Below are 26,374 nucleotides of genomic sequence, written 5' to 3'. Positions count from 1 at the left end.
TCTGCTCTACTCCACACTGATTAGGCCTCAACTGGAATGTTGTGTCCAGCTGAGGGCATGGCACTTCAGGAAAGCTGGGAGAAATTGTAGAAATTTCAGAGGAGAGCAACAAAAATGATTACAGGACTAGAAAACATGACCTCTGAGGAAAGATTGAAAAAATTGGGTCTATTTAATCTGGAGAAGAGAAGGCTGAGGGGGACATGATAACAGTCTTCAAATGCCTGAAATATTGTTATGAATAGGAGAGTGATAAACTGTTCTCCTTGGGCTCTGCTCTCCCAGCCTCTCGTACTAATTGCTCCTTCCCTGTAACCTACGACAGCGACAGAACTATCGGCTCCCCCCTCACCCACTAACACCCGACCTGCCCCGACAGAAAAAGAAAATGATCCTGGATGTTTATGGAGCAATGTGCTACCAAACAAAGCACAAGAGAGGGTATTAATTGGTGTCTGCTACGGACCATCATTTCACTCTGGAAAAAGGATGCCTGGCTCCTTGCACACCTGTCTATAATGTGTAGGAAATAATCCATGTGATCTGTCCTAAGTGCCAGCCCACTGCATTGACTACAAGCCCAGCCTTCCCCCGTAGGGGTCAATTCCCTCCTGGCCCTGGCGGGTGCAGCAGCCGCTCTGGATTTCACAGCTTGGGTTGCTCACTCATTCCCAGAATCTCTTTTTTTGTAACTTCATTTTTATTCATTGATGGCTAAAAAGCAGGGAGCGAAATGCAACAGGCCACGCGGAGGGTCGGGGAGAGGAGGTGGGAAGGAGGCGATCAGCACTGGGGATTGATCTGCAATCAATTTCAGCATGGCCTTTGCTGAGCTCCCTTCCCACTAGCCTTGCTGGCGCTGGGAACAGGTGCGGTTGGAACAGGAGGTGGCCACTCCGGGGGGAACTAATACGTGAAAAAGGCCCAGTGAGGACAGGGCAGGCTGCAGTTTTAACAGGAGTTAGCAGGTCAGGTAATGACAAGAATCTTCCATAAACGATCACTCGACCAGCTGACATGGGGGAGAGCTACAAACCGCCGGGTCTGCCCCAGGGTTTGGCCCGTGTCTGTTACCACAGGAGAAATAAACCAGCTGTTTCCCTAGCGAAGAGGCAGCCTAAGGGTCTGGGCTGGGATTGCGAAGGGAGCCAATGGGAGTTTGACTTGAACCTGGCTCCTAACTCCCCAGGGCTCACTACCTTGATGCTCATGGTTTGGGCGCTACCTGAGCAAAGGAATGGCTGGGCAGGGGCTAACCTGGGGAGAGGGGTCTCAGCCCCTCTGCAAACCAGGCCCTACATCTGGGCATCAACAAAGGACAGAAGTGACACAGCTCTGGCCCCCACAGCTATTCCCGGCTTGTCTCAGGGCTGCAGCCTCCTCATCGTCGCATGTATCCAGGGGATGAAGGTGGAGACTCTTGTGTACACCCCAGGAGGTTTCTCATCCTCGGATCCCCAAGAGACAATGCCCTGGGCTGTTTCCCCACACACCAGGGGGCCCCCAGAATTGCCCTGTGAAATAAAACAAGCCACAGATGGAGAACAGCTCACGGAGTCATTTCCTGCTGATGCACAGCTCAGTGACAGCCCCCGGTGCAGCCGGATTCAGTGTCACCCCTCAATCTCTACCTAGTCTCTGCTTGGCTCCCAGCTGGTCTCAGCCCCCAGTCCCCACCCCCACAGCTGTCTCTGCCTTCCCCTGGGAGAAGAACAGCTATTTTTATCATTCATTTGTACAGCACCTAGTGCAGTGGGGCCTGATCCCCGATCGCTGCTCATGGGCCCAACTGCAACGAAAACAGCCTCATTAATAATAACAATTTATCAAGGATGCTTGAAGTCAGGAGGAGATTCACCTCCCAAGAGTCTTTGCCCATCTTCGGATCTCCCCCCCCCACATCATACTGGAGGCGTTATAGTCACGATATGGCCCATTAAGTTTCCTCGGACATGCAGCATCCTGCATCACAACCACGTCCACCTCCCAGAGCCTGGCCAGGGTCAATTCACTCTCTGTGCTAGTGCTGCCCCACAGAGACATGCCCCACGCCCACACAATCACATTTCAGAGAGGTGGTACTAGACACCCCAATGCCAGGTATGGTACAAACACACCCCAAAGATAACGAGAACATACAGACACTTCCTAGAGACAAGGTCAGGATGACAGTGTGATGGACAGTGGGGTTTTAATCAAACCAATATGTACAAGGTAATGGGCTGTAACAGACCACATCAGAGGGCCGTCACTAACCATGCCAGATGGACAATATGTAACTTGTTTTTATTAATGTATAAAATGAAGCCCCAAAGAGAGTGTTTCTGTTTGGCCTAGGGGTGAACGGAAAGTCCTGCCATTCACTGAGCTGGTCCATTGCAAAAGTCATACATGTGTCAGTGTACCTGTAACCATTGAGCCAGGGCATTAGGACTGTGCTTCATGGACAATAAATCTGACCAAGTTCCTTAGCTACTCACAAGTCTGCAGTTACTGTTCGATCAAGGTCTGCTCTGCCAGCTGTCTGCGCAGAGCTGGGACAGCACACAGAGAGAACACACATGGAGCCAAACATCTGACCACACTGGTGACCCCTGACCATGGAGCTGGTAAGTAGGTGAGCTGCCCTCTGTAGGAATCAGGATTGAACATGGCAGAAAACTATATGTTAGGGAATCCCCTTAGCCCCTCCCTGCAATCCCCACAGAGTTTACTAAGGTCTGGGTGTGCTGGGTTGCTAGGCAAGGAGGTCCATATGAAAATTTAAAAATATAGTGGGGAAGAAACATGGAATGAAATCTGTAAGACTAGGGCACAAACTGTAGCCTTGAAATGTAGAATATTGCAAACTATGGCCACGGCTGTTATACGGCTAAGAGAACATGCCACAGCATTGGCAGGGTAAGTAACAGAAAGAGGAAGAGATAAAAGAAGCAGGGGAAGCTACAGAGCCCTGGAACACTCCCGCTCTCCCAGCAAGGCAGCAAACAGTCCAGGGACATTATACCTTACAGCAAGCACAGCAACAGAATAAACCATTGGAAACAGCTGGAAAGAATCTGCAAAAAGAGATGTGCCGTCCTCTGTTATACGTATTGGTGGTGAACAGCTGGCTTGAGGTAGCTCCCCTGTGCCTGAAGAACGGGGACAGACATGGAAGAAGGTGGCCCTAGCAAAATTAAGAAATGAAATGGGGTCAGTGACGGCAGTGCAACCACCACTATATGACAAAAGGCAGGTTAGGTTAGAACAGAAGGAGTAAGTGCACAGGAGGGAGAAGTAGCAAACAATACTATCATGGGGGTGCTAATCAAATGAAGGAAAAAATGAAAGTTCACAAAGCCCACTAGTACAGATGAGCTGCAACTCGATTGCAGGGGAGCGGATAAAGAATTTCAAAGTGAAAAACGGGAAGTGAGCACACCTAGAATTGATGCATTAACACAAGAATTGCCCCCAAATAGTTAAGTGCAGGAAAAAAAGGGCACTCCTGCAATCCCTTTAGCATGCACACAAAGCAACCTGAGCTGGGGAAACTAATTCAGGTTTTACAAGAGCTGGTAACCTCTCCTCTCAGAGCCAAGATACAAAGCAGGGGTGGGTTCCCAACTGCTTTAATCCACACAGCCACACTCCTCGCTCAGCGCTAAAACCATAACCTTCTTTCTCAACTATTTTTACATGCCAGTTAAGTTTTCCTTTATACCCTTTGTCGGTTTGCTAAACTTGCTGCTCCTGCCTGTACTTTAAGATATCTTGATACAGTGAATCTCTCTTGGCTCAGATCTCCCTGTGTTCCTAGGCTGTTCTTCCCCCCCTTTTCCTTTGCCTTTCCACACTTCTGCTCTCTTCGTTTTAAAAGTTAAAAAAATTTACAGAAACCTCCAAAACATAAAGCAACTGAAAACAAAACAAAACAAACAGAGAAAACTAGGTAAAAACTTTACTTTAACTAAATCCAGTATATTAATTATTTTAAACCTTCAGGAATGCAACAGCTGGAATTACTCCTAGGAGCCTTGACGATATGCTTGCCACACAACAGAAATGCAGACTCTGCTTCTAATCCTAACCACTGGATTGTTTGGAACGTAGGGTTTCCTTTTTTCCATATAGCAGAGTTTTAAAATAAAGTTAATACAAAGTAATGGAAAATGCCTTATATTATTAAATGAATACAACACATTTGGCAAATAATTTAATATTAATTTTTATAATTTTTAAATTATTTTTAAAATAAAAAAGTAATACTTTGCTTACTTAAATATTTAACTCTTTTGTTTGCCTGTCTCTTGTTTTTAAATGCAGTGTTTTAAAAACTAAGTGCTTAATGCCTTATTTTGTACAGTTATAAATAGAATTCTGGCACCATTTGTTTTTCATTGTTTGTCTATGTTGTCCTGTGATGTAGGTTGGGTGTCACTTGGTTATTTTTTGTTTTGGTTTTTATTTTGTTGCAACAAAAGTCAATTTGATACCTTTTTAATATAAGTAGTACCACACTATTTTAATATCATGGTTGTTGTAACCTCATAACATTATTAACAACATTTTTTTTGAAATTTCAAAAAAGGTTTAGGTAATAAATATGTGAACATATGTTTCTGCCTCAAAAATAATGCAATTGCAAGCAAAAATAATTCTCTTTTACTAATCACAGTTTTGTTGTTTTTAATTTTTTATTCAAAGAAAAAAATGTAAGGGGAAACCTCAATGTTTAGGTAAAGGCAATATTAACAAATTGTCAGTTTCTTGTTTGGGCTTTTATAAACTAGTTTATACCTTTATTAAGTATTCAATATATAATTATAAGACTGTCATAGCAAAAATGTTTAAAGATAACAATTTAAGCATAAAGCTAACAAAACAATTTAAGCAGGTTTCCATCTTTTCAACAGGTTTCCGCTTTTGCCTCCCAAACACAACAAGTGTCACAAAAAAATGCCACCCTCAAAGTGTTTGCATAGACTGGCATTTAAAGTTTATTTTGGTTTAATTTTATACACTTTTCTTGTATGTTATGTTAAAGGGAAGCAGTGGTTGTTATTGTTTGTGCTTCAAACAGTTAACAAAAGTGGAATTGGTATCACAAGCAGGTCTGCACTTGTCCTTGTTGAACCTCATCAGATTTCTTTTGGCCCAATCATCCAATTTGTCTAGGTCAATTTGTACCCTATTCCTACCCTCCAGCCTATCTACCACTCTTCCTAGCTTAGTGCCATCTGCGAACTTGCTGAGGGTACAATTCATCCCATCATCCACATCATTAATAAAGATGTTGAACAAAATCCTGGGGCACTCCGCTTGATACCGGCTATCAACTAGACATCAAGCCGTTGCTCACTACCTGTTGAGCCTGACAATCTAGCAAGCTTTCTATCCACCTTATAGTTCATTCTTCCAATCCATACTTCTTTAACTTGCTGAGAAGAATAATGTGGGAGATAGTATCGAAAGCTTTGTTAAAGTCAAGATATATCTCATCCACCACTTTCCCCATAACCACAGAGCCAGTTATCTCATCATAGAAAGCAAACGAATTGGTCAGGTATGACTTGCCCTTGTGGAATCCATGCTGACAGTTCCTGATCACCTTCCTCTCCTCCAAGTGCTTCAAAATGGATTCCTTGAGGACTTGCTTCATGATTTTGCAGGGGACTGAAGTGAGGCTGAGCGGTCTGTAGTTCCTGGGTTCTCTTTCTTCCATTTTTTAAATATGGGCACAATATTTATCTTTTTCTAATCATCCGGGACCTCCCCCGATCGCCACAAGTTTTCAAAGATAATGGCCAATGGCTCTGCAATCACATCAGCCAATTCCCTCAGCACCCTCAGCTGCATTAGATCTGGACCCATGGATTTGTGCACGTCCAGCTTTTCTAACTAGTCCTTAACCTGTTCTTTCACCACTGAGGGCTGCTCACCTCCTCTCCATGCTGTTTTGCCCAATGCAGCAGTCTGGCAGCTGACCTTGTCTGTGAAGAGTATTCATGGGTGAGGATGTGAGGGAGTCTTCACATCTTCACAGATGAGGATGTGAGGGAGATTTCCAAACCCACTAGAGGTACCCCCCCCCATCGTACCCCCGTGACCCCAGTGACCTCACACTGCTGCAGGTACCGCCCCCATCCCATCACCCCACCACCACCAGTGACCTCAGCACTGCTTCATGTACCTCCCATCCCATCACCCCGCCCCCAGTGATCTGACACTGTTGCAGGTACCCCCAAATCCCATCCTCACACACTCAGTGACCTCACACTACTGCAGATACTGCTCCCATCTCATCACCCATCCCGCGTGACCCCATGGCCCTGCATTGACTGTAATTTCTCTCACCTTGGATCAGGACGTCTCTGCCCATCATTGACTCTGACCTTCATATTGGCCCTGGTTCTTGTGTCCTCTCTTGTTTGTAGCTGGGGTGCAAAGCACAGCTCAATGAGCATGTCAGACTCATATCCCTTCCTGTTATGCTTATATAAAGCACACAAGATCTTTTATAGGGGAGAAAGCAACACACTGTATTTATTGAAGATACAACAATTAGCATATGCTTTTCAGTCTCTCTCTCTCTCTCTCTCAAGAACACACTGTCCTGCCAGTCGATATTATAATTACCAGTCTGGATCAACCTAGTGGCCAGCTAGGTTGATCCCTGGTAGGGAGGAGCCAGGTTCCATCAGTCGTGACACGATGCTCCGGGGAAGTCTTGGCAGGATGAACCCAAAGTTTCATGGCAAGACACCCTGTTTATATAGTGATTTTCCTTCATTGGGACCAATGAGTTTTGCTCCGTCATGCTGTAATCAATTGTTGTTTGGTGAGTGCTTGTTTTGTTAAATTGTCCTTCTCATTCTTTATCACAGCTACCTCGTCCCCATTGATAGGTGCCTGTCTCATCTTTAGAGGCGTCAATCTGCCCTGCTCTGACATTTCAATGGGGGCGTGTTGCAGCCTCCTGGTGCCCTTGAGCCTGTCTCTGGTTCCTCCCTCGTGCATCTGGTTCAGCAATCCTTCCTGTATAGGCTCCCCCTTTCCCAAAAGTTTCCCCAGTTCCTAATAAATCTAAACCCCTCCTCCCTACACCATCATCTCATCCACATATTGAGATCCTGCAGTTCTGCCTGTCTAAGTGGCCCTGCTCGTGGAACTGGCTGCATCTCAGAGAATGCTACCATGGAGGTCGTGCACTTCAATCTCTTATGTAACAGTCTAACTTTGGCCTCCAAGATCTCTCTCCTATCCTTCCCTGGATGGTATGGGGTGCGGGCTCGGGGTGGGGGCGGGGGCTTGTGGTACAGGAGGGGTTATGGGGGTGCTGGCTCCAGGAGGAGATACGGGGGACAGGAGGGGGTGGCACTTACTTTGGGCAGCCCCGGCTCCATGCCACTCCCGGAAGGGGCCAACATGCCCCTGCAGCCCCCGGGGAGACATGTGATTCTACGTGCTGCTCCTCTCTGCAGACACCAATCCCGCAACTCCCATTGGCCACAGTTCCCCATTCCCAGCCAATGTGAGCTGGAGGGAGTGGTGCTTGCAGGCAGGAGCAGTGTAGCCGTGGCCCCTGAGGGTGCAGGGGAGTGCTGGCCACTTCTGGGAGCAGCGTGGGGCTGGGGCAGGCACAGGGCCTGCCTTAGCAACAGCCTCTCTGCACTGCCAGACGTTGCCAGAGATTGCGATCAACAGGGAGCCACAGTTTGGGTCCATGGGAGCTGCCACTTGCTCGCAGGCCTTGCAGTGAAGAACACTGTACTAAAGGATGGAAACAGAGTTAATACCAATCAACATGGGTTCACGGAAAACAGAGCATGTTGAATAACCACTCTTTCATTTCTGAGCAATGTTCAAAGTCTGGTTCGTTAAGGAGACTGTGATAAAGTGATATATGGTGGATTCCCATAGAGCAGTGTTTCCCAAACTTACAACACTTGCGAACCCCTTTTGAGATATTTGTCTTACCGGCGTACCCCTTCTCCGATGAAGATGATTTGGGGTGGGAGGGTGGTAGCCACATTTTTCCTTGTATTCTTTATGTTTGCTATCGAAATGGCGTTTTATGTTGGATGGTTTCATACTTTCACTTGTGAGAGTCTCGTAACAAATCACACATAGTGGAACAGGCTCCACCTCATCACAAGTCCACGAAAATCCCAGTTTAAGATATTCTTCAAAATATTTGCGGGATTTTTTTCATTTTCTTTGCAGCTGATATGTTCAATAAACTTACAGGTGGTTCACACGGTTCACTAATTTTGTTGTCACAATTGTCTGATGTAGCCATATCACTGCATTTTTCAGCATAATTATCACTAATGTTTGTATTTCCTTCATAATTTTCTTTTGTACATTTCAAACTTCCCGTTTTTAGCCAGTGATCCATTGTAAATGGGTTTAACAAAATCAAATAAGACAAATTTTGTAAATTAATACACACCAAGTATGTACTTGCTATGAGTCGTTATTCACTTTTATCTTTTATCCATCAGTATGACTCGTGCGCATGCCACAAAGGCACATATATTGCCTGAGCAACAGTAACACCGCACGCGTGGTTTGTGTCAGCACGCCAGCCAATTTTTACTGGCACACTGCTGCCAGCCGGGGTCCCAGCCGCCGGCCCGGCTCAGCCCACTGCCAGCCTGGGTGAACGGGACCCTGGCCTGCAGCAGGCTGAGCTGGGCCGGTGGCTGGGACCCTGGCTGGCAGGAGCTGGTGGATGGAACCCCGGCCAGCAGCAGACTGAGCCACTCAGCCCGCCGCGGGTCTGGAGTCCCGGCCGCTGGCTCTGCTCAGCCAGCTGCTGGCCTGGGTGAACAGGACCCCCTACCGGCAGCGGGCTAAACGGGACCGGCGCATGGGACCCCGGCTGGCAGGAGCTGGTGGATGGAAGCCCAGGCCGGCAGCAGACTGAGCCGCTCAGCCCGTTGCAGGTCTGGGGTTCTGTCCGCAGGCCTTGCTCAGCCCGGATCCCTTGCCGGAGGTCCCGGCCACTGGCTTGGCTCAGCCCACTGCCAGCCTGGGTGAACGGGACCCCCAAAATCGCTGCAAGGGCTGGAGACGCCCAGATGTAGGACCTGCTTTGCAGAGGGGCTGCATCGCCCAGGCCATATCTCCACACAGGCAGTGCCCAACCCATCAGCATCATGGCAGGGAGCCTAGTGGAGTTAGGAACCAGGTTCATTTTGCCTTTCTGTGCAGCATTGGTGAGACTGATACCAGCCCTGGGACAGGCACAGGCTGGATCAGGGTGGTGGGAATGGACATGAGGCTTTCCCCTGTAGGGAGCCATCTCGGATCCAGTCCCATGGCAGGGGACTGGCTGGTTCAGGGGGTGCAGAATGAGACGTGGGGCCTTTCCCCTCTAGAGCATCTCTGTGCTGCTGTCACTGGTCCTAGCACCAAGTTCTGCCCTTTCCCAGCTCTCCTGTGAACATGGGCTGTGGGTAACACTGACCGGTATCGGTGCTGGGTGAGAAAACACACCCTGTCCCTGTGTGTTAGATAGAGGCGGGTGGCTCTGATCACCCTGATACCAGCGCCCCACCGCAGACATTGTGTACGTGATACCCCCCCCAAACAGATTGCGTTTGCCTCCCCTGCTCCTGCTGCCCACACTGAGTTTATCAACCTCCAAAGGGGCTCATCCCCATCCCCTGTCCATGGGGTCCCTGGCGTGTCAGGGAGGTGCCATCCCCCTATGGGGATTCACACACGCAGAGTCAGGAGCATCACGGGTCCAGCCATTCCTACATCCCACCTCCCCATGGACCAGACATCGATGCTCCCAGCCAACCCCGATGCTGGCCCTGAGTCAGAACCCCTACTATAGCTACCAGAAGGGTCCAGCACTGGTAGGGTGGGTGATGGGTCTAAAATGAATGTATGGGGATCTAGATGGCCTTCAAATGAGTGTACAGGGATGTGCATCAATCTAGAAGGCGTATGCAAGTGGCAATGCGGGTATGGATAGATTTGGAATGGAACAGAATTGACTGAAATGAATCTAGCATGAATTTAAATGGAGATAGTTGTGTATTCATGCATCTGTATGGATCTTGAATGAATATAGAGCATGGAATGGTTCTACATGGTGACACATAGATCTCGTCATATCTGGATGGACAGATCCCTCCCCCCATTCATCAGATGTGCCAGTTCAAAGATGGGGCAACCAAAGACAAATCATGGAAGGGCTGAGACTGGATCTAGCAACAGGCAGATACTAAAGGATGGAAACAGAGTTAATGCCAGTCAACGTGAGTTCATGGAGAACAGATCATGTTCAATAACCACTCTGTCATTTCTGAGCAACGTTTAACGTCTGGTTCATGAAGGTTACTGCTGTGATATATACGTGGAGTCCTCATGGTATTTGAATTGAGAAATTAGTTCTCTAAAGGCTCAACATGGCTCCAAAATGGGCTAACTGATCCTCCTCAAAGTGTGACCCTCAGAGTGGAATCAGCATCCACTGGGGTGTTTGTGGCGGGCCCTGAAAAGATCTGTTCTGGGCCCGAGGTCATTCAGTAGCTGTATCAATGATCTGGCCAGGTAGACAGGAAAAGGCCTGCGAACTTTTGAATTTCATTTCCTGTTTGCCCAGCATGGAGACCACAGGTGACCACACAGAGCTCATCAGCACAGGTAACCATGATGGAGTCTCAGGATCACAAAAGAGCTCCAGCATGGACCGAACGGGAGGTACGGGATCTGCTCGCCATATGGGGAGACGAATCCATGCTAACAGAACTCCGTTGCAGTAAATGAAATGCCAAAACATTAGAAAAAGTCTCAAAGGGCATGAAGGACAGAGGCCATTAGAGGGACTGTCATAAACAGTTAGTTAAGGGTTAAGGTTTTTTTCTACCTGTAAAGGGTTAACAAGCAGTATCTGTGAACACCTGACCAGAGGACCAATCAGGGACAAGATATTTTCAAATCCCTGTGGAGGGAAGTTTTTTTCTGATCTCTTTTTTTTTAGAGAGTCTCTCTTGGGAGTTAAGGGAGTCCAGACATCTTAATCAAGTCCTCCCAGGTTTCTGCAATAAATTCTTCTATTCAAGCTAGTGAGTATTAGCAAGGAACTAGTATTCTTATACTTTTATTTCTGTATTTGCAATTCTGTGTTTTGCTATAGAATTTCTTTAATTCTGTACTGTTATTGCTTTTACTGAGAAAGAAGGGAGAGGGAATTCTCTCCAGAGATTGATAAGTTTAGACCCTGTGTATTGTTCCATCTTGGTATTACAGAGATAGTTTACTTTTTTTTATTCTTTAATAAATCTTTTCTGTTAAGGACTTGGTTGATCTTTCCTTGGGTGAATTCTCAGGGAAAGGGGAGGAGGGAGGAGGAAGGCATCCCTCTGTAGTTGAATCCCGGTGTCTCTCCTAGGAAAAGGGAGGGGGGAGGAAGCAGGGGGGAATGGTTTACTTCTCCTAGGTGTAAGAACTCCATGGATTTGGGGCTCTTGGGATCCCCAAGGGTTTTGGGGAAGGACTGTGTCCCAATACACGTACATTATTGGGTGGTGGCAGCTTTTACCAGATCTAAACTAGGATTTTAGTTTAGAGGAGTCCATGCAGGTCCCCATTTTGGAACCCAACAGCTCTAAGTGGGGGTGAGACCTATGACAGGGACGCACAGCAGTGCCGCATGAAAATTAAAGAGCTAAGTCAAGCCTACCACAAAACCCAGAGAGGCAAACAGAAGGTCCAGGGCAGAGCCACAGACATGCCACTTCTACGCTGAGCTGCGTGCCATGCTAGGGGGTGCAGCCACCAATACCCCAGCCCTGTGCTTTGACTCCGTCAATGGAGAATCACACAACACGGAAGCAAGTTTTGGGGACAAGGAAGATGATGATGATGATGATGATGATGAAGAGATTGAAGATAGCTCACAGCAAGGAAATGGAGAAACCGGTTTCCTCAACAGCCAAGATACATTTTTCACCCTGGACTGGAGCCAGTACCCCCCGAACCCACCCAAGGCATGCTCACGGACCCTGTAGGCAAAGAAGGGAATTCTTGTGAGTGTACCTTTGTAAATATTACACATGGTTTAAAAGCAAGTGTGTTTAATGATTCATCTGCCCTGGCATTCGCGCCCAGTACAGCTACTGGAAAAGTCTGTTAACATGTATGGGGATGGAGTGGAAATCCTCCAGGGACATCTCCAGAAAGCTCTCCTGGATGTACTCCCAAAGCCTTTGAAAAAGGTTTCTGGGGAGAGTTGCCTTATCCCGTCCTCCATGGTAGGACACTTTACCACGCCAGGCCAGTAGCACGTAGTCTGGAATCATTGCATAACAAAGCATGGCAGCGTATGGTCCCGGTGTTTGCTGGCATTCAGACAACTTCCATTCCTTATCTCTCTGTGTTATCCTCAGGAGAGTGATATCATTCATGGTCACCTGGTTGAAATAGGGCGCTTTTATTAAGGGGACATTCAGAGGTTCCCATTCCTGTTCGGCTGTTTGGCTGTGGCTGAACAGAAATGTTCCCCGCTGTTAGCCACGCGGTGGGGGGAGGGGGGAGGTGATCATCCCAGAGAATAGTGTGTGTGGGGGCGTTATTTGGGTATATGCTGCACGCTAACCCGCAAACCGCAGTCCCTCCTTTTAAATTGCAAACCCATTTTAAATGGCCAACCCAATGGCCGCTTGGTATAGGAAATGAGGACGCTGCTGCTTGAAACCATTCCCACATGTTATTAAGGTTAAAGAAGCCAAAAGATTGTGGCTTACCATGGCTGCCTGCAAGCCGAATTCTGTTGCCTGGCATTGCGTGAGTGATCTCTCACACCACACTGGCAGGCCCTCAATATAAGAGGCAAAATGCGACCTTGTAACGAAAGCACATGTGCTGTGTAGTGTGAACAGCAAGGTTTAACGGGAAAGAGTGATCCTATTGTTCTCTAAAATGTGTCTTTTTCACCACCAATCTCCCTTTTCCCCCAGCAGCTGCAAATGTTTCTCCTTCGCAGAGGCTAGCGAAGATTAGAAGGTGAAAAAAACACACTCGGGATGAAATGTTCTCACAGCTACTGCTGTCCTCCCACACTGACAGAGCACGCCAGAATGTGTGGAGGCAGATGATGTCAGAGTGCAGGAAAGCACAACAGGAACGCAAGGAGAGGTGGAGGACTGAGGAGGATAGGTGGCGTCAGATTGCTGACAGAAGGCAAGAGTCGATGCTCCGACTGCTGGAGCATCAAACTGATATGCTCCAGCGTATGGTTGAGCTGCAGGAAAGGCACCATGGGCACAGACCGCTGCTACAGCCCCTGTGTAACCAACCGCCCTCCTCCCCACGTTCCATAGCCTCCTCACCCAGATGCCCAAGAATGTGGTGGGGGAGCCTCTGGCCACCCAGCCGCTCCACCCCAGAGGATTGCCCAAGCAACTGAAGGCTGGCCTTCAATAAGTTTTAAAGTGCTGTGTGGCCTTGTCTTTCCCTCCTCCCCCACCCCACCCGGCGCTTCCCTCCGCCCCCGCCCCTCCTAGGCTACCTTGGCAGTTATCCCCCTATTTGTGTGATGAATTAATAAAGAATGCATGAATGTGAAGCAACAATGACTTTATTGCCTCTGCAAGCAGTGATCGAAGGGGGTGTGGGACAGTGTTTAGTTTACAGGCAAGTAGAGAGAAACAAACAGAACTTTCACACCATAGCCGGGCCAGTGATTAAATTGGTGTTCAAAGATTCTCTGATATGCACTGCGCCATCCTGTGCTCTTGTAACCACCCTGGTGTCTGGCTGCGTGTAATCAGTGGCCAGGCAGTTTGCCTCAACCTCCCACCCCACCATAAATGTCTCCTCCTTACTCTCACAGATATTGTGGAGCGCACAGCAACTAGTAATAACAATGGGAATATTGGTTTCACTGAGGTCTATACGAGTCAGTAAACTGCACCAGCACACTTTTAAATGTCCAAATGCACATTCTACCACCATTCTGCGCTTGCTCAGCCTGTAGTTGAACAGCTCCTGACTACTGTCCAGGCTGCCTGTGTACGGCTTCATGGTATTAAGGGGTAGGCTGAGTCCTCAAGGATAACTATAGGCAATTCAACATCCCCAACTGTTATTTTCTGGTCTGGGAAGAAAGTCCCTTCCTGCAGCTTTTGAAACAGACCAGAGTTCCTGAAGATGCGAGTGTCATGTACCTTTCCCGGCCATCCCATGTTGATGTTGGTGAAACGCCCCTTGTGATCCACCAGTGCTTGCAGCACCATTGAACAGTACCTCTTGTGGTTTATATACTTGCTGGCTTGGTGCTCTGAGGCCAAGATAGGGATATGGGTTCCGTCTATTGCCCCACCACAGTTAGGGAATCCCATTGCAACTAAGCCATCGACTATGACCTGCACATTTCCCAGAGTCACTACCCTTGATATCAGCAGATCTTTGATTGTGTTGGGTACTTGGATCACAGTAGCCCCCACAGTAGATTTGCCCACTCCAAATTGATGCCCGACTGACCGGTAGCTGTCTGGTGTTGCAAGCTTCCACAGGGCTATCGCCACTTGCTTCTCAACCGTGAGGGCTGCTATCATCTTAGTATTCTGGTGCTTCAGGGCAGGGGAAAGCAAGCCACAAAGTTCCATGAAAGTGCCCTTACGCATGTGAATGTTTCGCAGCCACTGGGAATCATCCCAGACCTGCAACGCTATGTGGTCCCGCCAGTCTGTGCTTGTTTCCCAGGCCCAGAAGCGGCATTCCACAGCATGAACCTGCCCCATTAATACCATGATGTGCACATTGCCGGGGCCTGTACTTTGCGAGAAGTCTATGTCCATGTCAATGTCCTCATCACTCTGGTCACCACACTGCCGTTGCCTCTTCACCTGGTTTTGCTTTGGCAGGTTCTGGTTCTGCATATTCTCCAGGATAATGTGTGTGGTGTTTACAGTGCTCATAATTGCTGCGGTGATCTCAGCGGGCTCCATGATCCCAGTGCTATGGCGTCTGAGCTAAAAAAAAGGCATGAAACGATTGTCTGCTCTGATGGAGGGGGGGCAACTGATGACATGGCTTACAGGGAATTACAGTCCACAAAGGGGGTGGCTTTACATCAAGGAGAAACACAAACAACTGTCACACAGAATGGCCCCCTCAAGGATGGAACTCAAATCCCTGGGTTTAGCAGGCCGCTGATTTCACAGAGGGAGAGAGGAAGGAAGCAAATGAATACAAAACAAACTGGGTCTATTTCTTGTTTTGATCCACTCTATCTATCTTTTACATCTTTAGGGTGGCAGCAGATGGTGCAGTTTGACTGCTAGCCGTCGTCATCTCCTGGGTGCTCAGCAGAAGATGGGAATGACCGAGCTGAGTCACTCCCATGTCTGCCCAGGCACCCATGACCGACCTCACCGAGGTCGGCTAAAAGAGCACCTAAGAATATGACGATGATGGTTACCAGTCATAACGCACCATCTGCTGCCGAAAGGCAATGAGCTGCTGCTGTGTAGCAATACAGTCCCACATCTGCGAACACGCAGGAGACTTACGGTGACGGTGAGCTGTGCGGGCTCCATGCTTGTTGTGGTATGGCGTCTGCGCAGGTAACCTAGGAAAAAAGGTGCAAAACGATTGTCTGCTGTTGCTTTCATGGAGGGAGGGAGCGGGGATGCCCGGCCTGACAACATGTACCCAGAATCACCCGCGACACTGTTTTTGCCCCATCAGGCATTGGGATCTCAACCCAGAATCCCAATGGGCAGCGGAGACTGCGGGAACTGTGGGATAGCTACTCAGAGCTACCCACAGTGCAATGCTCCGGAAGTTGATGCTAGCCTCGGTACTGTGGACGCAGTCCGCCGACTTAATGCACTTAGAGCATTTTGTGTGGGGGGACACACAATCGCCAGTATAAAAACAATTTCTAAAAAAATGACTTCTATAAATTCGACCTAATTTCGTAGTGTAGACATACCTTTAGTACAGTCGCCTTTATCAACCAGCCTTGTAATGTTGTCAAAGAATGGCATTGTCTTCATTTAACACGGCCTGTTTTCCATGGAACCATATTGATTGGTATCAGCTACATGGCTCTCCCTTAACATCTCTACTGATGAGGTCCCATCTCAGCAATTCCACTACTTTGCTTGGGATTCTGCTCATGGACTTGGCATGTCTGACAGATGAGGGATGGAATCCATCCATCCGCTGGTAGACACACCATTGCCTATCTAGAGCCATTCCTGAAGTATTTGAGGTCCCTTCTTGAGCAAAGCAGATGCACAAATACATTGCTGGATACATTTAGGTCAATTCAGGATTCATCTTGATCAAACAATTCCAGTCTAAATTGATCCACATCTACAGATACCATGTAGATCAGTTCTAGATTGATGCACACCCATGTCCATCCATTCTAGATCCATCTAGAAAAAAACGTCATTAATTTCTAGACCCACCACCCCATCCTACCAGTGCTGGAAAAACATGCTATGTGGATCCTGCTGGTAGCTACAGTAGGGGTCACTGATCATACTCCAAGGCTAGCAGGGGGGCTTGACTGGGAATGGAGCATCCACTACTGGCAACTGGCAGAGGCGGGATGCAGGAATGGCTGGACCAGTGATGCTCCCTGCTCTGAATGTGAATATCCCCAGGGTGATGGTACCTCCAATGAACAGGAGTGAGTGAGCCTGGGGCTCTCAGAGCAGCCTGAGTGGGTGGGTGGCCCAGCCTCACAGGCTCCTGTGGGATGCCGCTGTGAATCCATGCCCCACATAATGAAGCTAGCAGCAGGGCTAAGACAAAGGGCTGAGATCCAAGAAATATGGGACCATTTCCCAGATCAATCCAGGTTCCTTGTGGAGACCTTGGGCCAGTCCCTGGGGTTGTTATTTACATACAGTGCTGATGGGAACTGAGCACTCAACCCCCTGAGGCAGGTTTAGCAACAATCTCCCTGGGCCTCCGTTTCCCCATCTGTGCAATGAGAAGAATCATTCTGCCTGTGTCTGTTTGAACTGGACACTCTCTGAGGTCAGTGCATCACCCAGCACAATCGTGGGGCCCGGATCTCGGCCAAGGTGCCACCCTAATGCAAATAAGAGGAATGTGTTATGGTGCAAATGGGGAACATGGAGATAGGGGAGCAACTGACCTGGGGCTGTGGTGAAGGCAGAAATCGCTGGATGGGTTCTGGCTCTGGGGTGGCCAAGGGGTCAAGCTGGAAGGTCACCACGGTCCTCTCTGTCCCTGAAATTGATGGGTCTGGGTATCTCGGTGCAGAGAAACTCAGGGGTGTTTCTTACACCTGTAGTAGGGCTGAGTAGTGTTAGCCACATCCCCAGCCACATCCCCACCCCCACCCCCCACTCTGATGTGGATGTAGCTGTGACCTGAGGCTTCCTCAACGGGTGTCTCTGCACCTGGCCCATCCGGGGTGGGAGTTTCTAGGCAGGAGTGTACGTGCCCCTGTGGTTCCCAGCCCTGCCCCCCTCCCCTGGCTGGCCCATATAACTCCAGGGCTGAGGAAGAGGCTCTGTTCCTGTCCCTGGGTGGCTCTGACGATGCAGATTTTGATCTTGGTCCTGCTACCCGTGGCCTTTCTCCTGCCCACCAGGGCTGAGGCTGGTGAGGTTTTTTGGTTTTTTTTGCGGGGGGAAGGGGAGATTTGGTTCTGTTGTAAGCGGAGCCATTGCCGGGCAAAGGGAGCTGTGGGGAGCAGTGAGGATCTACCCCTGATCGTACCGGGGTCAAGGGGCTGTAGGAAAACCTGCAGCCTCTCCTGAGTGCAGCTGGGGCTCTCACAGCAGCTCAAGCCATTGGGGGGCCCAGCCCCCACAGGCTACTTTGGGAGCCCACTGCCAAGCTGTGCCCCAGACAGGAGAGCTGATTGCAGGGCTAAGGCACAGGGCTGGGACCCAAGAAATTTGGGACCAGTTCCCAGTTCAGCCGAGGCTCCCTGTGGGCTGGGATTTCCATGGAGCGCTTATGGAAAGTAGGCAGGTTTAGGAACAATCTCTCTGGGCCTCAGTTTCCCCATCTTTACAATGAGAAAAATGTTTCTTCTCGTGTCTGTTTGAACTGGACACTCTGTGAGGTAGGGATTGTGGGTCAGTGCAGGGCCTGGCACAATGTGGGGCTCTCATCTCAGTTGGGATCTGTGCGGCACCCAGCACAATGGGGGCCCTCGTCTTGGTCTCATTGCAGGAGTGGAGGTGGTTCGTAACTCTGAACAAAACATTCTGGTTCTTGCAAAACTTTACAACCGAGCAGTGACTTAATACAGTTTTGAAACTTTACTATGCAAAAGAAAAATGCTTCTTTTAACCATTTTAATTTAAATGAAATAAACATAGAAACAGTTTCCTTACCTTGCCATTTTTTTAAAAACTTTCCCTTTTAAAATTTTTTTTAGTAATTTACATTTAACACAATACAGTACTGGATTTGCTAGGGTTTTTTTGATCGTCTTTTTTTTCTCTCTCCTGCTGCCTTATCATGTATGTCTGGTTCCATATTAGGTGGGTAGGTGGTTAATTGGGGTCTGTGCAGTGCCCAGGACAATGGGAGGACAGGGAGGGCTTGAGCTCAGTTCCTGGTCAGTTCCTAACTCTGATGTTCATAACTTTGAGGCTATATTGTAACAGCGTTTTGTTAAAGGTGGGCTTTTCCCACACATTTTCCCACTAGGTGGAGTCTTTTTCGGAGCTGATCACAAAAGGTTGATTATTTTTCCATGAGAAAACCCCCAAAAGTGGTTCTTTTACAGTGAGCAAAAATTGTAAACGTTTTCCAAAATATTACCAAAAACTGGAGGGAAGGAATCAGTTTCACCACAATGATTCAGACAGGTTCAAGATGAGGCTTTGTGAGAAAAATACCCTTAGTAAAAACCAGTTTTCCATTGGACCAAATGTTTGGCATGTCAGTCTTGGAGCAGCCGTGGCTGGTCACTGTGGCTTCATGGAGAAGGATAAGCCTCCACAAGGGATGTGTCAGTGCCCTTCTGGGGGCTTGTAATAAATAAACAGATCAGGGTTAAGGTCTCTTTTACCTGGAAAGGGTTAACAAGCTCAGTAACCTGAGAAACACCTGACCAGAGGACCAATCAAGGGACAAGATAATTTCAAATCTCTGTGGAGGAAAGCCTTTGTCTGTGTTCCTTGTTTGCTCTGTGTTCTCTCTTTGGATCTAAGAGAGGCCAGACATGTCTCCAAGTTCTACTGGAGTAGTTCCTACTATCCAATAGTGAGTATTAATTAGAAAGGCGGATTAGTCTTATAATTTGATTTCTACATTTGCAATTGTGTGTTTGCTGGAGAAATTCTTTATTCCTGTTTGCTGTTACTTTGATTATGCTGAGGAGGAGGGAGGGGAAGTCTCTCCAGTTTTTATAAGTTAGACCCTGTATTTTTGCATCCTGGTAATACAGAGATAGTGTACTTTTTTCTTTCTTTAATAAAATCTTTTCTTTTTAAAACTTGATTGATTTCTTCCCTTGTTTGGATTTTCAGGGGAAGGGGAGGGGGAAAAAGTGAATCCCTCTTTGTTTGATTCAAGGAGTTTGATTCAAGGTATGTTTCCCAAGGACTAAGGAAGGGGATTTGACTCGGTGGCTGTTTCTCTCTCTCTGGTGAGATTCAAGGGGTTTGAATCGGGGTTCCCCAGGGGAAGCTTGGGGGACAGGCAGTGTGTTATCCACTTTAAACGTAACTGGTGGCAGCGAAAACCAAATCTAAACTAGGATTTTAGTTTAGAGGAGTCCATGCAGGTCCCCATCTTGGAACCCAACATCTCCCAGTGGGGGAGAAAACCTATGACATGGCTCCCTGGTGAAATCTGGGGTGACGACCCCCAAAGCCGTTAACTCAGGGCAGTGCAATTACTGACCCCCTCCTGGTGCTTTTGGCACCGATTCTCCACACAGCGAGGTCAGAGCTTTAGATTGACCCTCCAGCCCCATGGGGTGTCCAGTCTGGGGAAGAGCTGAGCAGGGGGAAGGGATCCAGGCACAGGGATCCCCCAGGGAGAGCATCACAGCGGGTGGGTTGAGGCTGTGGGGACTCCCCTTCGGGATGGGGAGCTCGGTCCCAGCCCGGCCCAGGGAGACAATGCGGCTTTTTGTATGAATCTGTTCCCCCCACCAGGTGAGATCATTGGGGGCCGGGAAGCCAAGCCCCACTCCAGACCCTACATGGCCTATCTGAATATACGACGTGAAGACAAGAGTGTTCGCTGTGGAGGGTTCCTGGTGTCGGAGAACTTCGTGCTGACGGCTGCTCACTGCAATGGAGAGTAAGTGCCTCTGTTCTGGCGATGTCTGGGCAGGCATCTGCAAAGCATGGTCCAGATCCAACGCTGGGTACATCAATGGAGCTATGGCCATTGACACCTGCTGGGGTCTGGCTCCATTGCCTAGATTGGGACAGGGAGGGGCTCACAGCCCCAGGACGGCTCTGCAGGGCTCTGGGGTGGGGAGACCTGGGCATAGACCCCTGTTTGCCTCTAGCTGAGGAGGGGTCACCGGAGTGCAGGGGAGCTGACACTCAGAGGCTGGGAGGACAATGGGAAGTGAAGCAGCTCATGGGAACGGCACAAGGGGCTGGCCAAAACACAGGCTGGGACTCCAACACCACTGGGCAGGTGTTTGTGCTGCAGCGGTGGGATGGGGGGTTTACCTGCAGCAATGTATGACGTGGTCTATACGTTATATCAGGCTGGAAGCTGAGTCCGAGATCTCTGTCTGAGACTGAAATCTGCCCTGTTCCCAAAGGATCAGTATTTATGAGTCAGACCCACATGTGCCCATCCCCCACTACACCTATGCTCCTGCCTCTAACACCCCATATATTCCACTTGGCTTTTAGAGCTAGACCACTGTGTTTCAGGGAGCTCATATCGTTAAAAAACAGGAACGGGGATGACAGAATATGCCTGTGCAATGCTGGATCTCCCATGCGCAATACAACAAAGAGACCCTGAACAATTGTATCATGCTGCTGCAATTGGAACTTTTATATTCATAATTTAACACATTATGACTCATTTAATTCATTAGATACCAGACCCCAACTGAGATCAGTGATTGAAGAGTAAGAGAAAGATTACAATCATTCTGGGGGGAGCACACCCTACCAACCGCCCCGCCCATCTCCCTGCAGGATGTTGCCTCCACCCAGCCCTCCAGCCCCGCTTCTCACAGCACAGAACCCCCTACCAACTCCCTCTCCCCATTCCCTGCAGAATGTTGCCTCCTCTTGAGCTCTCCACCCCGATCGCTGCATCATGGTGCCCTCTAGCACCACGCAGGGGTGAGAACTGCCTCCAAGGGCCCAGCTGACATCTCTCAGCCCCGCTCCAGTTCCAACCCGGTCTCCATCTGGCTTCCAGGGACATCACCGTGCTCCTCGGAGCTCACAACGTCAGTCGTGATGAGGAGACTCAACAACGAGTCTCTGTGCAGCGCAAGATCCCCCACCCTAGATACAACAGCAGGAGCCGTGAGAATGACCTGATGCTCCTACAGGTACTTGCCTCGCCCAGCCCTGGCCCCACCCCCATCTCGGTGTGGGGCTGACCTCTCTGCTCTCCCCCCACTGCAGCTTGTGGAGCCGGCAAACTTGACTGATGCCGTGGACACCATTCCGCTGCCCCAGGCTGGCCAAGCCGTGGAGCCAGGGTACACGTGCAGCGTGGCAGGATGGGGCAGGACCAGCCTGAAGACAAAAACAAATGTTCTCCATGAGGTGGAGTTAGAGGTGATGTCAAATAAGACCTGCCAAAACCGACGCCACTACAGGCCCATGATGATGATGTGTGTTGGGGACCCCAACCAGGACAAGGCCTCATTCTTGGTAAATGCCCAGTCCCTGGTGGGTGGCTGGGCCTGCCTCTATCCAGGGCCGCCTGAGGGGGGGGGGGAAGTGGGGCAATTTGCCCCAGGCCCCGGGATCCACAGGGGCCCCCATGAGAATGGCTGAGGCTCCCACCCTGGCCCTGGCCCGACCCTTCCTCCGCCCCTCTCCCGGAGCCTCAGCGCATCCAGGCCCATCCCCGCACAGCTGCACTGTGGCTCCGGCGGGGCCCTTGAGCTCTGCCCCGCTCAGAGCCACGTGGTCAGGGGGCGGGGCTGCGAGCTCCAGCAGGGCCTGAGCTCCCTCCGCTCAGCCTGGAGCTCGCAGCCCCACCCCCTTACCACGCAGCTCTGAGCGGGGAGGGACTCAGGCCCCGCCAGAGCCACGCTGCCGCTGTTGAGGGAGGCTGCTGGATGCGCTGAGGCTCTGGGAGAGGGGGGAGCCCGGGGTAAGGGGCCGGGGCTGGGGGGTGGGATAAGGGGCAGGGAGTCCCAGGGACAGTCAGGGCACCGGGAGGGGCAGAGGTGGGGGGTAGTGGTCAGGGGACAGGGAGGGCAGAAGTTGGGGGTGATTGTCAGGGGACAGGAAACAGGGGTTGGATCGTGGGCGTTCCAGGGGTTTGTCAGGTCTCAGCAGGGGAGTGGATAGGGTCGGGCAGTCAGGGGACAGGGAGCAGGGTGGTGTCCCTGGGTGGTGGGGAGGGGTCCGTGGGGGACGGTGAGGGGAAAAGGAGCAGGATGGGTCGGGAATTCTGAGGGGGGCGGGCAGTCAGGGGGCAGGAAGTGGGTGGAGGTTGGATGGGGGCAAGACCAGGCTGTTTGGGAGGCACAGCCTTCCCTACCCTAAAGCTCATTCAGCAGTTTGAGGCTTGCAGAAGAGCCAAGCTGTTAGCTTTTCCATTAGGGCAACCGTCCCTTTCACTTCTCAAATGCCAAATTATAGTCTATGTTTAATTTCAGTGCCATAGGGAGATTCATGTCAGGGGAGGGTAGCTTCATGAGAAGAGCAATATCCTATACCACCTACCTCCTTCCCAACCCTACCAAGGGAGACCCACCCCCTGCATTTGCTGAGACTTCAAAGGGGTTAATTCAGTGGTTCTCAAACTTTTATACTGGTGACCCCTTTCACATAGCACACCTCTGAGTGCGACCCCCCCTTATAAATTAAAAACACTTTTTTATATATTTAATACTATTATAAATGCTGGAGGCAAAGCGGTGTTTGAGGTGGAGGCTGACAGCTCGCGACTCCCAGTAATAACCTCGTAACCCCCTGAGGGGTCCTGACCCCCAGTTTGAGAACCCCTGGGTTAATTTAATTTTAGCACCCTGTGTCCATTCACATGCATGTGCTATTTTGAGCATTTCAGTTTTCACAACATAGGCTCATCCCAGATTCTGGAACAAGCTCAAATGCTCAGTTCGTGGAGTATGTACATTAGCTATACTAAAGACAAACCCGCAGTAACCGTCTCCAGTTTGTGAGGTTAAGTCCATTAATGGCTATTAGCCAGGATGGGTAAGGAATGGTGTCCCTAGCCTCTGTTTGTCAGAGGGTGGAGATGGATGGCAGGAGAGAGATCACTTGATCATTACCTGTTAGGTTCACTCCCTCTGGAGCACTTGGCATTGGCCATTGTCGGTAGACAGGATACTGGGCTGGATGGACCTTTGGTTTGACACAGTATGGCTGTTCTTATGTTCTAACCTAAATCAACCCAAAGTTATGGAGACAGATATGAGTCAAGGAAGCCAGCAGAGTATCAGAAACCTGGAAAAATCTCTGACTGGATGGGCTCAGGCATTTGGTCACAAGCTGAGGTGGTTCAATATTATTGGATTTTTTTAAGCAGAATTTTTTTATTGTTTCTTTAAACAATCAAACACAGCAAGCAGCAAATATTTGGCCAAACACTTCTGAAACCCCAAACCATATTCAGGTTTTGGCAGACTAATTTCAGCTTTTCCATTAAAAAAACACAACAAATTTTGAAGAAAAGCAGACACTGTCCGTATTTTTTTTCTGCTTTTTAAAAACCCCTAGTTTTCGATCCAGAAAAAGTTTTGACGGAAAATATTTGTCCAACCCTTTTAATGAGCTTTAGTGCCTTTTAGCACTGGCTGATGCTGAGAACCAGTGATACCTTGTAAAGAAGTTTTCTCAAAACTAGGTTTGTGCCAAGATGCAGAAGGTTTATTTTTCCCAGGGCCGCCTGTGGGTGCAGAGCAAGTGGAGCAATTTGCACCGGGCCCTGCAGGGGCCCCCATGAGAATACAGTATTGTATAGTATTGCAACTTTTTTTTATGGAAGGGACCCCCGAAATTGCTTTGCCCCAGGCCCCCTGAATCCTCTGGGCGGCCCTGCATCTATCTATCTATCTATCTATCTATCCACACACACCCCCTCTATCTAATCTATCTATCTACCTACTTATCTATCTATTCCCATCCACCCCCTCTATCTATCTATCTACACCTCTACTCCAATATAACGCGATCCTATATAACACGAATTCGGATATAACGCGGTAAAGCAGTGCTCTGGGGGGTCGGGGGATGCGTGCTCCGGTGGATCAAAGCAAGTTCGATATTGGGGTAGAGATCTATCTATCTATCTATCTTTCTATCTATCTATCTATCTATCCCCGTAAACCCCATCTATCTATCTATCTATCTATCTATCTATCTATCTATCTATCTATCTATCTATCTATCTATCCATCCCCGTAAACCCCATCTATCTATCTATCTATCTATCTATCTATCTATCTATCTATCCCCATACACCCTGCCTCTCTCGCTCGCTCCATCCAGGTGGGGCAGTGGGGGACTGTGCTCCCTGCTATAGAGTAGCTCAGAGAGGACAGATCAATACTGTGCTTTGAGCTTGTATTCACCCTCTACCTGCTTTGATTTCTCAGGGCGACTCCGGGGGCCCCCTGGTGTGCGATGAGGTGGCCCACGGCATCGTCTCCTTCGGCAAGAAGAACGGGAGCCCCCCGAGGGTGTTCACCAGGGTCTCCACGTACATCCCCTGGATCGAGACAAAAATGAGGGGTCTCAGCAGCCCTGGGCCCCATGTTGAAAGGCTGGGGCCCCTACACTGAAGAGGGCAGAGTTGGGTTTGTGTTTGTGGAAGGAGCCCCTCCCCAGAGCAGTGGTGCTGAGCCCAATGGGTGCTTGAATAAAACCCAGCTTCGTACTCACCCCATGTAATAAAATCCTGTGCAAGACTTTTTGGGGAGATTTGTCTTTCTGTACCGTGGTGTCCCTAGGGCTGAGCATCCTGCATTGCCATCCTGGACACCTGGGTCCCATTCCCCAGCCTGGCCTCTCCTCTTAGGCGCTGTGGGACCCCCTGGAGGCAAGCACCCTGCACTGCAACCAATGCCACTGGGGATGGGCACTCTGGGCCCCCCTGGAGGTGAGTGCCCTGCATTGCCATCCCAGACACCTGGGTCCCAGTCTCGGTACAGCCTTTGCATTACACCAGCCGCAGTACCTCTCCTCCCTGACACCAATTTAAAAAGGCAGGACCCAGTTTTATCTCCCTGGGTATCTGCTCCCCTTCCGCCACACATAAAGGTTCACAAAGGGCAGCATTGACTTGGCCTCAGCCACAAGCGCCGCAGGCCAAGCTGGGGGCCAGGGGTGATGAATGTGGGAATTTCGGTCATGTTTTATGAGGTTTGGTGTGCCTCAGTTTCCCCTCTGTGCTTTGCATTGCTGGGCAAGGAGGTTAAAGGATTAAAAATCTGCTCTTGGGATAGAGCAGGAGACAGGAGGTTCTGGGACATGTCACCATATGGGAGTGGCATGAATGGGTCATTAACAACTGGCTGAACCTGACCCAGACCACTGGAGGAATCAGAAAGCTGATGGGAACTCCACACGCTCACCATGGGAATCACCGGCAGGCCATGCTGGGAGCTCAGCAGGAAGACAATGGCCTGGAGGTAACAGGAGGCTGGGGTGAGAGCCGGCCTTTACAGAGACACAGGGCCTCTCCCCTGGGACAGGCACAGAAACAACATCAGGGAGAGGGAACCGAAATGGGGTGCACCCAGCTGGGCCAGATGGACTTGTCTAAACCTGGGCTTCTCTGGACTCAGCCGAGGACGTTCCCAGTCTGGGTTCAGTCCAGGTAACCAGTAAACCCTGTTCTCTTTGGAAAAGGCAGCCGGGTGTCACTGCCAATCCCGGCTGAGGTGCACGGGTCCCAGGAGACGTCTCTGAGAAGGAGTCTCTCAGTTGGCTTCATGGGGTGCAACAGAGGGGCTGGAGCCCAGGGGCTCAGTCTCAGAGGTGGTGAGGCCACATGCCCCCCCCGTAGGCAGAGTGGGACCCCGGGGGGCTGGCACACTGATGGGGATCCAAAAAGCCAGGGTGCAGCACAGACCCTGTGTAGATGGAGGGGAAATAATGCGTCAGTGGGGAGACGCACGAGCCGGGCCTGCTGATGGTGGTGGCCTCAGAGAGGGAGGCAGAGCCCCCAGCAGAGGGAAGCATGGCAACGAAAGCAAGTGCTGGGCCACAGATGTGCATGG

At 49.7% G+C, this 26,374-nt stretch overlaps 1 protein-coding gene across 2 annotated transcripts; it reads left to right on the top strand.

The window, feature by feature from the left end:
- Positions 1-1,066: 1,066 nt before the first annotated feature.
- Positions 1,067-25,047, top strand: LOC120381065 (mast cell protease 1A-like). 2 transcript variants are annotated; one of them, XM_039499107.1, is made up of 5 exons: positions 1,067-2,617; positions 20,118-20,265; positions 21,361-21,496; positions 21,573-21,824; positions 24,749-25,047. In XM_039499107.1, the coding sequence occupies exons 2-5, from the start codon at positions 20,165-20,167 to the stop codon at positions 24,932-24,934; spliced, it is 675 nt and encodes a 224-aa protein (XP_039355041.1). In that variant the 5' UTR covers positions 1,067-2,617; positions 20,118-20,164; the 3' UTR covers positions 24,935-25,047. The 2 variants fall into 2 exon arrangements, with proteins under 2 accessions (XP_039355041.1, XP_039355040.1); XM_039499106.1 differs by lacking the exon at positions 1,067-2,617 and having other exon boundaries at positions 20,096-20,265.
- The last annotated feature ends 1,327 nt before the right edge of the window (positions 25,048-26,374 follow it).

This window comes from Mauremys reevesii, linkage group 13 (genome assembly GCF_016161935.1).
Source record: "Mauremys reevesii isolate NIE-2019 linkage group 13, ASM1616193v1, whole genome shotgun sequence".
In the NCBI taxonomy this organism is placed as follows: Eukaryota; Metazoa; Chordata; order Testudines; family Geoemydidae; genus Mauremys; species Mauremys reevesii.
This window is presented reverse-complemented; position numbering and strand designations above follow the sequence as displayed.